The 14,379-nt window shown below is 35.0% G+C and overlaps 1 protein-coding gene across 1 annotated transcript in view; it reads left to right on the plus strand.

The window, feature by feature from the left end:
• Positions 1 to 14,379, plus strand: part of COL4A4 (collagen type IV alpha 4 chain) — an 86,596-nt gene that overhangs the window by 12,129 nt on the left and 60,088 nt on the right. The window contains exons 5-15 of the mRNA XM_081956404.1: positions 4,464 to 4,598; positions 5,963 to 6,007; positions 7,525 to 7,641; positions 8,041 to 8,103; positions 9,236 to 9,271; positions 10,138 to 10,200; positions 10,675 to 10,710; positions 11,109 to 11,150; positions 12,204 to 12,284; positions 13,042 to 13,095; positions 13,835 to 13,894. Of these exons, the coding sequence (XP_081812530.1) occupies positions 4,464 to 4,598; positions 5,963 to 6,007; positions 7,525 to 7,641; positions 8,041 to 8,103; positions 9,236 to 9,271; positions 10,138 to 10,200; positions 10,675 to 10,710; positions 11,109 to 11,150; positions 12,204 to 12,284; positions 13,042 to 13,095; positions 13,835 to 13,894 (732 nt within the window). The remainder of the gene's footprint in view (positions 1 to 4,463; positions 4,599 to 5,962; positions 6,008 to 7,524; positions 7,642 to 8,040; positions 8,104 to 9,235; positions 9,272 to 10,137; positions 10,201 to 10,674; positions 10,711 to 11,108; positions 11,151 to 12,203; positions 12,285 to 13,041; positions 13,096 to 13,834; positions 13,895 to 14,379) is intronic.

The raw sequence follows: 14,379 nt of genomic DNA on the forward strand, positions 1-14,379 counted from the left end.
TTGTTTTTGGATACTCTATCTAATTTCCTTTTTAACTTTTGTAATATGTGGTTTTTTTTTTTATGTGCACACCGCCCTGAGTCCTTTGGGAGAAGGGCGGCATATAAATCCAATAAACAAACAAACATTTCCATCAGAACCCTAATTAATATTGAATAAGAAAGAAAGTCAGATAAACACTTTTGCTATCCTATAACTCTTAGAGAAAAAAGTTTGTCAGTGACTTGTCAAAAGGAACTCTGAGCAGAGATCTGCTACTCGGTGCCAGAATAAATCACTCTAGGAAAGTTCCAGGTTTCTGTTTCAAACCTTTGCAACAAAATTAGCAACACAACACTGTGTTTTTCCATCAAAAAAGACATTGTGTATTTCTAGGTACTGAAAATAGATTCTCAGTTATCTCATTTTTTTAAAACAAAAGTAGAGATGCCCTTAATGTGAAAAGTAGTTACAAACAGAATCATGTATATGCTCTTCCTGAAATAATGTTCAGTTTATTCTCTTTACCTGAAAGGAGGATTGAATTTAATATGCTCTCTAGAGAAGAAGCACACCTGCTTTTATTACCATGTTCCAATTGAATCTAAGTAGACCCACTTCTTTTAAAAATAGTTCATAGAAAAATAAATCATAGGGAAAATAAGTCTTCCTTTCGAGATAAAGATTATATATTGCATGTTGCTGTCCTTTTAGCAACTTTAGTTTTCCAAAGATTCCTATTTATGACCAGCACCTGCTAGAGTGGCAGCTGGCCAGATTTATCATATTGAGTTCTAGTGCACTAATCCCTAATTGGAAAGCATTAAGGAATCTGTTCTAGCGGTGAGAATAAAGGATGGATCCACCAAATGTTGTATTTAATACTGAATGTATTGAACAACAATAGGACTAAATATATCAAATGCAAAAGCTATAGGTGAAATTTGAGAAAATCTCAGTGTCATCGTTTCATAAAAATAATTCTATTTTGTATTATGATGGAGCTGCTGTTCTTGAGATTGGCATTATATTTCCTGTAGAAGAAAATACAGACATATTATTTGTCACAATTGTAGAGGCAGAAAGTAAATAAAATACGCATATTTACATATTTAGATGATACATAGTATTTTCTTTAATGAAAGCCATCTCATTTTCAAACTAAGTGGTCTGGTTTGGTTGAATTTAACCATCTATATTAGCTCAAGTCCAGGAAGTGCTAAACTAAGATTGGGTGATCTTGGCCAGGGGTGGGTTTCAACATTTTTTACTACCTATTCTGTGGGCATGGCCTATTTTGTGGGTGTGGCTTGGCAGTCATGTGATTGGGTAGGCGTGGCCAACTTGATGTCACTCAAGATGTCATGGATTGGGTAAAATATAGTGAAGCTCACTTAACAACGCTCTTGCTTAGCAACCAAAATTTTGGGCTCAATTGTGGTCATAAGTCAAGGACTATCTCTGCCTTTCTCTGCGTAGTAGCCTTGCCCTAGTAAACTCCTTCTCATTTCTGGCAATTTTCTTCTCTGTTAGAGGCACCAAAATAATCCAGACAATGTAAGGTTTTGTGCTGCAGCAGGGGGTTGGACTAGATGTCCTCTGAGTAGCCTTCTAGCCCTAAATTTCTGTCCTATTTTTCTTTCTTTCTTTCTTTCTTTCTCTTTCTTTCTTTCTTTCTTTCTTTCTTTCTTTCTTTCTTTCTTTCTTTCTCCCTTTCCTCTGTGGGAAGCAACCAACTCTACCCATCTCCACATAAAATATTACTGCAGGAAAGGCTCATTCCACATTCATGCCAGATAGAGATAATGAGATAATGAGCCTATAGAAAGTTTGGCTCGATTCACAAGCAGGGAATCATCCAAATCCTTTTTAGAAACACAGAGCCCATACTGCACAAACCCCAAAACTTCAAAAACATAGAGCCACATAAGAGTCCTACCTTTAATCCAGTTTCAGCTGACCCAGAAACAAACTGCTGAATGTCACTTTGCAAACCTCCTTATGAGCAGCTTTTCAATTTAAGGCAGGTTTCAATTTAAAGTTTGCAGCATTAAGACTTGTGGACTTCAACTCCCAGAATTCCACAGCCAGGCATGCTCAGTTCCAATTTAAAGTGACAGCCTTTGTTTTTCTCCTTTGCTGAATCTTCCAACTGAAAAGTGAGTTTTCTTCTTCCTTCCTTCCTTCCTTCCTTCCTTCCTTCCTTCCTTCCTTCCTTTCTTTCTTTCTTTCTTTTTATTTCTTTCTCCCTTCTCCCTCCCTCCCTCTCTCTTTTATTTTTAAAGCTTTTTTCCCTTGCCTGAACTGTCAAGGAAAAAAGAATTTATAAAAAAAAGCTTCTGATGAAGCTTCTGACAGGAAAACAGGTTCGGGGCATGGCCAGGCCACCATTACTACCAGTCCTATCCGGTATGCCAGGTTTTCACTACCTCTTCTGGCATACCGTACCGTACTGGGAGGAACCCATCTCTGATCTTGGCACTGGAAAGACAATTAGACATAGACAATTAGCAAGTGTTCTGCATCCCAATGGCCAGATAGGTGCCTGTTGGCTTTTTTAAGGTTTCAAGATGATAGACTCATAGAATAAAGAGCCCAGATCCCTTTATTGTGCCAACTGGCACATAGCACTGTCTGAGTTAGGGTTCACAGCTCTTCCTGATTTCTTTTGGGTTAAATACTTTTTATAAACCAGAGAGGGTGATCTAACTTAAAACCTGGAGATGCCTGCTATAAATATTCTTGGCATCTATCAACTCATTCTTTTGAAGATTTATACATTCATTGATTACTGCAATATGTTTGAGATAAACAACTTAAATCTAGGACAGGGTGCGCAATAAAGTCAATGCATTATAAGGTTATTAGATGATAATCAAAATAAATTCAGAGTGCAAAAGAAATCAAATGATACAATATTAGATTTTCCAGAGCAATATGGAGTTTATATAATATGCCAAAAGAAAAGTGGATGACACCACTATACTTCATTGCCATTATTCCGTATGAATACTAGTACAGGCTAGTGGAATTTATTAGTATTAGGAGGAGATGCCAGGCATAACATTCTGCCTACTTAACTGAACTGATTTGTTGTTTTCACATTAAGTATGGCTTCCTTTACTCTCTTCATTTTTACAGCTGCCCTAACAGTGAAATACCACAATGGTCACATTAGATGGGTGCAAATAATGAATATTATAGTTGCCATCAATTTGTTCTTAGCAATCTTTCTACTAAGACCAATAATTTATGGTGTGTTTATGTTGAGTCAATCAACTATTAACCTCACTGTGAATTTTAGATTGGCAGTTGGCAATTCCATGGGTTGAATAAAATCACTGAAAAAATAGCAATTCTAATAATTCTATTCTGAGTATGCTAAGCACTTTCATTATATGTAGCATCCAATGTCTTCAGTTATTTTTACATATATGGGAGTATTTGCTGATTGTGAGTTCCATCCCTGCCTTCAACACATAGGCAACTTTGAATGAGTCTGTCTTCCTTAGTCCTAGGAAGAAGCAGTCCACTTTCTTGCCAATAAAACTGCAGGGACTTGTTCAGAGAGTTGCCAGGAATAAATAGTGACACAAATAGTGACACAAATAGTGACACAAATAGTGACACATGCATGCATGCATGTATGCACACACACAAAAATGTTAACAATAGGATTAACTCTGACTCTTATTCTTCTTTCTTTATCTGAACCATATTTTCAAATATTTTGAAATTAATTAATCTACATAAATTTCTACATAAATTTTATCTCTCCTTGGAGAGATACAAAATGTAGAAATTGGAATGGACACATCTGATTTCTGAGAGATTCATTTCTTTCAAAACTTAGAAATAGCAAATAGTGGTCTGAATTGCTTTAGAATTGAGTTCTATACTATACCTCTAATGTCCTTTTTTTAAAATGAGGAAAATATATATTTAATTTGTCATTTAAAAAAAAAGAACAACTGGCTACTTGTATGCCATAATAAGTGGAGGTGAACTACTGTTCCTGGGTCTTGAGGTTTTCTTTTATTTCTGAGACTTCCATCCAGCAAAAGAAAAGGGATCCTTGTACATAAATATATATTGAGACAGTTTCCAAAACAGTTGGGTAAACCTGGAAAAAGACATAAGAGTATCTATATTAATTTAGTCTAAATGTGACTTGTGTGAATGGAGTTTTTCATTTGAAAAAAAAATTGTTGCCTCTACAGGCTCTATTTAAGATAAATTTTCTGTTTACTAGATTTCAGAAATATGTTTATCACAATGCTGTGGTTTCATATGTGCATCTGTGCTACAATGTAATAAATAAAAATATAATGCATTCAATGTTATATTACAGACTACGACATATGAAATAATCTATGAACATTTTGTTTGAATAAACTATTTTCCTCCTCTGAATTATTGTTCAGATTGCTATTGCTTCTCTTTTTGTTACATAGGAATTAATCTGAATTATTTATACTTTGCAGGGACAAACTGGTCAGCCAGGAGTCCAGGGTCCAATTGGTGCTCTGGGTTCCATTGGACCTATTGGTTTGCCTGGAGAAAAAGGCCAGAGAGGGGATCCTGGTCTACCTGGGCCACTTGGTGAAAGAGGAAATATGGTAGGTAATAGATAATAAAATAATGTTATTGTTACTTAGCAGTATTGCATTAAGGATATTAAATAGAATTTTACAATATTTCACATATGAAGACAAAAAGATGGGTTTGAAGCAGAAATATAGCAATATTTGCAACTCAAAGTAAACTTTTCTTGGTATTTGGTGGCTACCTGCAGCTGCTGCATGGTCCTGGGGAAATAAGCATTTGCAGAATTGCCTATTCGTCATGCTTTCTAGGATCTAAGAATTCAAAGTCTTGCACAGTACCATTGTTAAAAATTGTGACATATAATGCATTTTAATTAATGTTCCAGATGAAAACTGGACTTCATGTAATTTGCAATAACTGCTTATGAAGCCATTCAACCAATTTGAAAGAGATTGTGGCATTAGTTAGAGCAGTAAGATTAATGTACCCATATTACTGTTTTAGCTTAGTCTAGATGTTGATGGTGAATTTCTATGAAACTATTGTATACTTAGTCACACCATTTATCCTCCCAGCCTCTTAAAGTATTCGTTGATGATAGTACTTTTTTAACTCTCAGATTGCTTTCCAGTCTTGTTTGATATTACAGTCCATATAAACCTTTGAATACATTTTACCATAACTATATGATCTAATCTGTTCAGGAAAATAAGAAGTAAAAAACAGGAATGAAAATATATTTTCTAAGTAGGAGAAGGACTTGCTGCTTAAAACAGGAAGAAAAATTATTCCTTCCACACATTACTTCTCTGGTGGCAGCAGCACTGTTGCCCATTCTTTGACTTGCCAACTGACCAACAGTCCTATAGATGCCCCTTTGTCTTTGGTAACTACTTCTTAATGATGCATATAGGACTTCTGGCAAAGGTACCATGCTGCTTCAAAAACAAATTACAGACTATAGATGCAAGGAATAGTTTGTTAGCTGAACAAAGGGTGGAGTTAGGAAAATTCCTTTTGAATGGAGTGAATTATAATTTCATAGACACATCCATATAGAACTTTGGTGACACAGGAATGTGGTTTGTCATTATTTTTTTCCAGGACTTCTTTGGCTTGATTTCAATCTTATTCCAAAACTTGGTGTTCCCTAGTAGTCTCCCACCTGAATATAAACCAGATCCTTGTCGCCTCACAATTCTAAACAAGTTTGAACTAAGTGTCATCTCTGCTGAGGCAATAAGTGAGGCTTAGAGTCAAATGTCTACCTTTTCTGATTTGTCAGAAAATGGCAATTTCTTCAATCTAGTGATAGTTAATGGTTGAGTGTACAGACTCTCAAACTTGTTATAGTGAGAAAAACAAATCTAATTATACAATATTATATTATATGTTCTATAAGTCATTTTTAATATGATTTAATGTTGAATTTCAGGGTCCAACTGGAGTTCCAGGATTTTCAGGTTTAGATGGAATGCCTGTAAGTATGCTGCCAATGTCTTCATATCATATAAAACTGTAGAGCATTGTTATTTCAACAGGTCTGTATACTACATTCATCTGATATGACTATATTTTTTTTAAAAGTGCACTACAATATGTAATTCATCAAAACCTTTCTGAAGTGCTACCTCAATTATACGGTATACTGCCAGTTTGCTCGTGGGGCACACCTTATGCGTGCGCATGCTTGATGCACATTGCGTGTGCATGCACAGTACAAGAAAAATTGTTCTGCGCATACGCAGAAAGAAAAAACGAGATGGGAGTGCCTACAGTGCCACCCGAAGGACTGCTTTGGGGGCATGGCAGGCCTGGGTCACTGCCGCTACCAGTTCGGCCGAACCAGTCTGAACCAGTAGGAACCCACCACTGCAGTATCCATCCTAGAGATGTTTGTTTATGCTGATAATATACACTTTTCAGAGCTTAATAAAATATTATATTTGATGGTATTTTAATGTCTGAGACACATCTCCAGGACAGTTACATCTTATGAGGAAATTAGCTAATAGAGAACTAAGTTCATCCTTTGCAATGAGAATTAGCCCTAGCTAGAAGAGAAAAAGGAGAAATCCCTTGGAAAAATCGCAGAACATTGAAGGTTCTTATCAAATGTTTTTGTTGTAAAAGACTGTTAGAATTTGGTAGTAAGGCAGACTAATTTAAAGCCTTGTTACCAGCAGTTATTATACCCTCTCTATGAAAGTTCTCCCAGACTGCAGAATTCATTAATACTATTTTTTTCTGTAGAAACATTGTAGAACATTAATAAGTTACTACCTTTGCCTCTGAAACAACAATATTGCATTTTTCTGTATGTCTTGTGATCTGCTTTTTATTAAATAGAATCTTAGAAACATATATTTGTGAATATAAATATAAATAATAAACTACACCAAACAAACTAGTCTATTAATTTTTTTCCCTGTTGTTTTTAACTGAATGATTATTTGGATAGCAATTAGTATTACAGTTGTGTAGAACGTTTCATAAAATCCCTACTGGAGCTGCAGTTTGCCCTGCAAATAGCTTGTGACATTTTGAGCCCTTAGCAACTGGAAGAAGAAGCTCTATGAGAAAATGGCAGGAAATGTATGACACCAAAGTATGCATGTTCATATACAATGTAGTATCAGTTTGCATTAGGAACTCCTGTTAATTTGTGTAAACATTTGAGTAGAATGTTAACCATAGTATTCATATACATGCCTTCTGTATGTCCAATTTGTTCCTCTGACTACCCATAACATTAGCTTTCTGTTTCAGGTATGTTTAACCATTAAAGAGGCAATATTCAGCCTTGCCCAAACTGGGTTTATTTAGACATAGCAGGCTTCGACTTTTAGATTGTTTCTAATTCTATTGGAGATACACCTGGCATCTTATCTGGATTTTGATCCTGGATTTCGTAGTGCATTCTTTCAATATATACAGAGAAATGATGAGTTATTTTAACAGACATACATAATTAATAGGATTTTTTCCCTGTTATAGGGGCTACCAGGAATGGAAGGACCCAGAGGAAAGCCTGGGGCAGATGGCTGCAATGGTACAAGAGGTGATCCGGGGCTTCCAGGAGGAGATGGATGCGTTGGACCAAAAGGATCACTTGTGAGTTGAAGTTTACTAGATCTTATACAGTTTGTGATCAATTTATAAATACCACTTATTTCTATATCTATCTTCTTAGGTATGCTGGACTCACTTCATTGTCCAGAAAAAGTGCATAGAGATGTATTTATATTGTAATATGTTTTCTAATATGTTTATGGCAAAAAGCACCAATTCAAATGAATGGGTTTACTTAATGACTGGGGCATACGCTTAAATAAACAAACAAACAAAAAGGCTGGAAAATTACTTCTGGTCCTATGGTGCCTCCACTTACAATTAGATTTTAGTCCCAACTACAGACATAAGTCAAAGACTGCATGTATTTTATTGTTTCAGCTTTTGTGTGCAAACTCACAACTTTCTATTTTTATCATGATTTTTAAACATCTTTTATAGGGTATACCTGGCCAAAAAGGAGAAAAAGGAAATTCCGTATATACTCTCATTCAAGGAACAACTGTGAGTGTTATGTCATTTTTTAAATAGTGCCTCATGATAAAGAGTTGTGTAAATAATTTTAAATATGTAAGAGCCATGACTTACACCCATAAAGAATGCCATTGGTTTAGGTAAGATTTGTGTTATTAATATTAGGAAATTCTAAAAGAGTATATAGGAGTTTAACAGATGCAGCTACTATGAAAAGGAATTTAATCCAGGTTGATTAATCATGACTTCATTTTCAATGTTTTTTTAACCATGAATAGATTTTACATCAGTGGTAAGATACAATTTTTTTTTACTACCAATTCTGTGGGCATGGCATGGTTGGTGGGCGTGGCTTGGTGGGCGTGGCAGGGGAAGCATACTGTAAAATCTCTATTCCCTCCCCACTCCAGGGGAAGGTTGCTGCAAAATCCCCATTTCCTCCCGATCAGCTGGGACTCGGGAGGCAGAGAATAGATGGGGCAGAGCCAATTAGAGGTGGTATTTACCGGTTCTCCAAACTACTCAAAATTTCTGCTACTAGTTTTCCAGAACTGGTCAGAACCTGCTGAATACCACCTCTGCTTTAGATGCACCCTTTTGAACTATATTATTATTTTAAAAGGATGAAGACTAAGTCACAGGCTTTTATATTCTTTTTATTAGGATTTCTAAGTGGAAAATAAAATGTCCATATAAACATTGCCTTTTAAAGTATATCTTTATTGATATAGTTTATTGTGAAGGTGAAATCTTATTCATACGAATTTGAAAGTGAGTTTTGTGGAACTGTGTGTTTTAATTTGGAATACATACATATAACTAGACATATCAAAACTAGTTTTAATATTTATATGGAAACATTATGGATTCTTAAATTATCTGTGTTATCTTATCTGTGCTATCAATGATTCTCACTCCAGTATAAGAATTGCAAAAAAAATAAAATAACTCCAAATACAATAAAATATTTACATTATTTAGATAATTAATTAAATTGTTTAGATAATTATTGACATTACTTAGATACATAGGCCTTTATTTTGTGTTTATTCTTTCTATGTAGCTCTTAGTTTCCTTTTTTCCACATAAATCATTAAACTGTAATAATTAATTGTTACCAGTAAGTATTATCTTTCATCTAACATAGTGATTCTGATTACAGGGAGAAAGAGGGGACCCTGGACCTCAAGGCATGCCTGTAAGCTCCTTCATCAATTTGTATGGAGAAAATACATTAGTTTCACTTTCAATTTTTCCATCTAGTTTGAAATTCTCTGCAGATGTAGTAACCCACACCACAGTTCACCACTTGCCTTCCCAACAATGTATGTACGTACCAGCCTTAGACTTATGTGAGAATCTGCATATTGGTAACTCAGTTTGTTGCCATCTTAGGGATTCTTAGAATGATCCCCATATAAAAGTTGTAATGTGTAAACCATACCTTGCTACCTTTTTAGAAAGAAGCTAAGAAAGTACGTTAATAATAAATATGAGAGACCATCAAATTGTTGAAGCACATCCTCTTTTCAGCTACAGGGGATTGCCTTCTTTCAAAGTTCTACCTGTAAGGATTTGTTCATTTGTTTGTTTTGGCAACTAGACAGAATTTGGAGGGGTACAAAAAGTCTTCATTCTTTCATTGTGTTGACTGCCTTCAAAATAATATGTTGCTGCTATGCACTGCAAATGCTCTAAATGGTGGGCAAATTTGTGATTAAATTACTTCACACTATTTTACTCATTATTGCATTCCCCACAGAAATATTCATTTGTCTCTCTTGCATTGGTAATTTCTGACCAATAGCTGAGACGTTATTTTATTTATGTACTGCAATGGTAGTTAGCTTTTATCCTAGAACATTAATCATCCTAAGAATAAATTAGTTGGTTGTGCTAGTGTTTGGACTATTTTATTCTAACAGTTCCTAACAGTTAAAGAATGATGTTAGCGGGTAAGTGGGTACGTTATGAGAGATTTTGCATACCTAGCACAATTTTCTCCAGGCGGTAAGCAGAATATCACTTGTTATTAGTAAGCATAATTTTGTGTGGTTTACTTAGGGTCCTAGAGGAGAAAAGGGACCCAGAGGTCCATCTGGATTTCCAGGCCAACCAGGTGAACAGGTATAATTTTAACATTTTAATCTCTTAACTGACATCATGTTAGAATCTGCCTGTATTTTATCTCCTAGTTCACATGTAATCAATTCTGTAGGAGTAACAGAAATCATCTGAGAATGGATGTTCCTTCCTCCCAATAATTCTGTTGGCAGTTTGCCCATTCTCTTTTTAATCAATACAGAGTTTATTGAAAATTATTTTTCTTTGCTTACAGTGTCTGCAATAAAGACAATCAGGAAAAATAATTCTGTGGAAGAGATGTTTGAATAAAGCAATAGTGCAACATATTAGTAGGGAAAAGAACAAGAACAGGACAGAAAACAATTTTCCTCACTAATATTTCCAATTATATTGGATTTAAATGCTGATAAAAAAAACCCACCAGCATTGCTTTCAAGATTTGGGATTATATAAAAATTAATCCAATACCTCTAGAGAGTTCCAGGTCTGATTATATCAAAATTCTTATTTTCGCAGGGTTTTCAAGGTCATCCTGGTTTACCAGGTGATCAGGTGAGAGATTTTTGTTCTTGGAAAACTTTATAATTTCTTCATATTGATAATTACTTTTGAAATTTTCATTTTTTTAAAAAAAAACCCTAAATTTAAATAACTGATATATTTTCATATAAAAGAATATAAAACTCTACATTTAATGGATCATAGAGGCAGGGGACATCCTTTAAAACTGTAAATATATGATTTATAGAACTGCAGAATTAATCTAAATATTTGCAGTAAATCCTTGATTTAACAGACAAACTGACAAAGATTTACCAGACATCAGTCCATTAAATGAGGGTGGGGTCCAAGTGAAAAATATTTATGTTGTTCTCATGTGAATTTAGTCTATCATCTAAAGTGAATAGTCAATATATTTTCCTTCTTTTAATATATTGATATTTCATTAGGGGAATCCAGGAACTGGAGTGGAAGGACAAAAGGGAGAGCCGGTAAGAAATAAAGTGCATATGGGAATTGAACATTGAAATATTTAGGAGTTACCAAGAAACTGCAACTTCAGATTATTGATTTTTCTTCTTCATAAATTGAGCAGCGTGTTTTTTGTAAGGGGCTAAATTTGGAATGGAGAAAACACAAGCAGAAGTTTATTTTAAAAGAAGCATTGAAATGTATTGTCATTTTGCAAATAAATAAATTCTATTTAATCTTCTATTTAGTCTGAATGAGGTTTATTTTCAAGTGAACCAGATCTAATTTGATCGCTACTAAATCGCTTGTGACAACAACGTTTTTTGAATAGTAATTGATTAGCAAATTGAGTATAAGTCAACAATTTGAAAGTTAAATGCAGATTTAAACTGCACCATAAGAATTTTCCATATTATAAGAAGCAATTGTTCCATTTTATTCTGGATTCATTAGACCCCTTAATGAGTATTTATCCAGTTATAAATACTGTGTTTTAATCAGGATTGAGAAGTAAAAAACCCAGAACATGTTTATAGTAAAGCAATGAGAGAGACTGAGAAGGATAGAACAGTTGAAATACCTGAAATAATATCAAACATAAAATGGTCAATAATATTATCCATCATTCAAGAGTCCAGCATAAAAAAAAATCAAGTTTCAAGAAGACAGAATGTGACTTAATGTTAACCAACTGTCAGAAAACTGTTTTACTCTCCATTTAATTGGTATGTTCAAATGGAAGTTATAGAGTGAAATTATTTCAATTTGGATGCCTATTCTGAGCCAAGCATTTGCAATCGGTTGCCTAAATGGCTTCTTCCACAACTATATTGTAAGGATTCTATGGTTGTACTGTATCTTCAGCAGGCAAGGAAAACTTGAATGTCTCTATTATTTCATTCTTTAATGGGTAGGTAAATTAATAATCATTGATGTTTAAAACATATTGTACATGGAAAAAGAGATGACATAAGAAGGAAATGTCAGGGAGGAGTTCTTGAGCTGCAGATTAGGGCGCTGCAACTCACTTTTGTTAGGCTGTTCACTCTATTTGCTTTTTCCATTCTTTGTAGGGTGATGTAGGACCTCCTGGTTCTCCAGGACAGCCATTACTGGTTGGACCACCTAGTTCTAGACTGTTAAAGGGAGAAAAGGTATGCACATTATAAAATTTATGATTACAAGTCAGTAATAGGAGGGGTGCGGTGGCCAAGAGGTGCAGCTCTCACCTCACAATCAGGAGGCTGTGAATTCAATCCTAGGTAGAGGCAGATATTTTTCTCTCTAGGCACACTGAGAATGGATCTGCTGAACAAAACTCCACATTGGCAACAGGAAGGGCATCTGGCCATTAAAACACTCTGCTACCTCTATTCAGTTGCCCAGACTCTGCCCTGCAAACAACCTTTGCAAAAAAGGTCATAAAATTGGGTGCAATCACCCAGCATGACTGATGACCCACTTAATAATCAGCATGACCGATAACCATAATTCATATGAGATTCATATGATTGTCACTATTTATAAACCATCATCAACAGCAATGATAGACAATTTGTGACACTCCAGAAGCTAGGAAACAGGCCTCATGGTGAGAATTTTGGGAATTGTATTTCAGCAATTTATGGAACACCATAGGCTGCTTATACAGTATCTAATCTATAGGTTAATATTATGTATGAACCAGGCTATTATGGATTATTAAATAAACAATTAAAACAAATCATGGCTAAGTGTAACAAGTGAAATCAGCCATTATTCCCTGTATCAAAACAGCTTCTAGCATGAAATAATTTTTGAGGAAATCTTTTCAATTTATACTTTTTAAAATGAATGCATTGCCATACAGGGTATGGCAGAGCTGAAATGATACTGTTTAAACAATATTAAAGCAAACACTTAAATCTTTAGGGAATAAAGGGAATGCCTGGATCTATTGGCTTAAGAGGATTGCGTGGCCACAAAGTAAGTGACAAGTTTCCATGAATATAATAGATAACAATTATTTCATCATGCTACTTACTAAGCATGTATAGTTACATGTTTTTAGTTACATGTATTCTTACATTATGTAACTGCTTTTTATCAGTTGCCAATTCCTCTGAGTAAGTTGTATGTTAGAGTTGACTTCAAATTATAATACAAGAGATATTGGGGGGAAAGGATGCCATGGTCCCCAAATGGTATACTGTATAGAATACAAGTGGAAAACCACTTGCAAATGTATAGAATAGGAGGAAAATATACAGAGTAGGATTTAATTAGACACATGGTGTACCTAATTTAATTTAGTTTAAACATTTAATTAGGCAATTTTTTTCTATGAAAAACAGCAGCTCAGCTGTATATTTCTAAGCCAGTGTTTTTTTGAAGATGTGTCTGGGGAATTCTGGGAATTGAAGTCCATACATCTTCAAACTGCCAGCAGTTAAGCAACATTTCGCTAAATCTATAAAAAAATTACTAGGAAGGATGCACTCCAGTACATTAACTGTTCTTGGGCAACCCCTTAGAGCCACCTGACTTACATGGCATTGTAGCAATGGGTCTTTGGAATTAATACGATGAGGCTCTTGTTTGTTTTTTCAGAATTAGGAAAAAAACATAAGCCCTCTTTAACAATATGCTCCCCTTCTAATTTTATTGGAAATAAAGGGCAACCAATCTTGAAATTATGTAACTGGTGTATTTTGAAACATAACAGGGTGAATCTGCAATTGGAGACAAGGGTGATAAGGGGATTCCTGGTTTTCCTGGAAAGCAGGTAAGAAATTCCAAAATGCTATCTTTATCTCATTTTAATAGTGCATTTTTTTAAAAAGGATACTTTCTATTATCCATTATGTAGAATTTTTAAACAATGATTTTATGAAGTATTATTGCAAATTGATATTTGGAATGCTTACTATATTTTTCGTAGTATAAGACACACCTTCTTCCTTCAAGAAAGTGGCTGAAAATCTGGGTGCGTCTTATACACTGAATACAACATTTTTTGCCTCCTGAAACCCCACCTCCTTCACCAAAATGGCCGTGCATAGCCTTTGGGAGCCTTGCAGAGTGCTCCTGGCGGCTGGGGAGAGCAGAAATGAGTGAAAAACGGGCTGTTTTTTGCTCAATTTTGCCTCCCAGCCCCCAGGAGTACTCTATAAGCCTCCTAAAGGCTATGCATGCCCTTTCTTTGACACAAAATGGGCCCGTTTTCACTGGCCATTTTTTGCTCATTTTGGGCGGGGGGCACCCCCCAGG

Source organism: Natrix helvetica, assembly GCF_964273705.1.
Source record: "Natrix helvetica genome assembly, chromosome: 5".
NCBI classification, from domain to species: Eukaryota; Metazoa; Chordata; class Lepidosauria; order Squamata; family Natricidae; genus Natrix; species Natrix helvetica.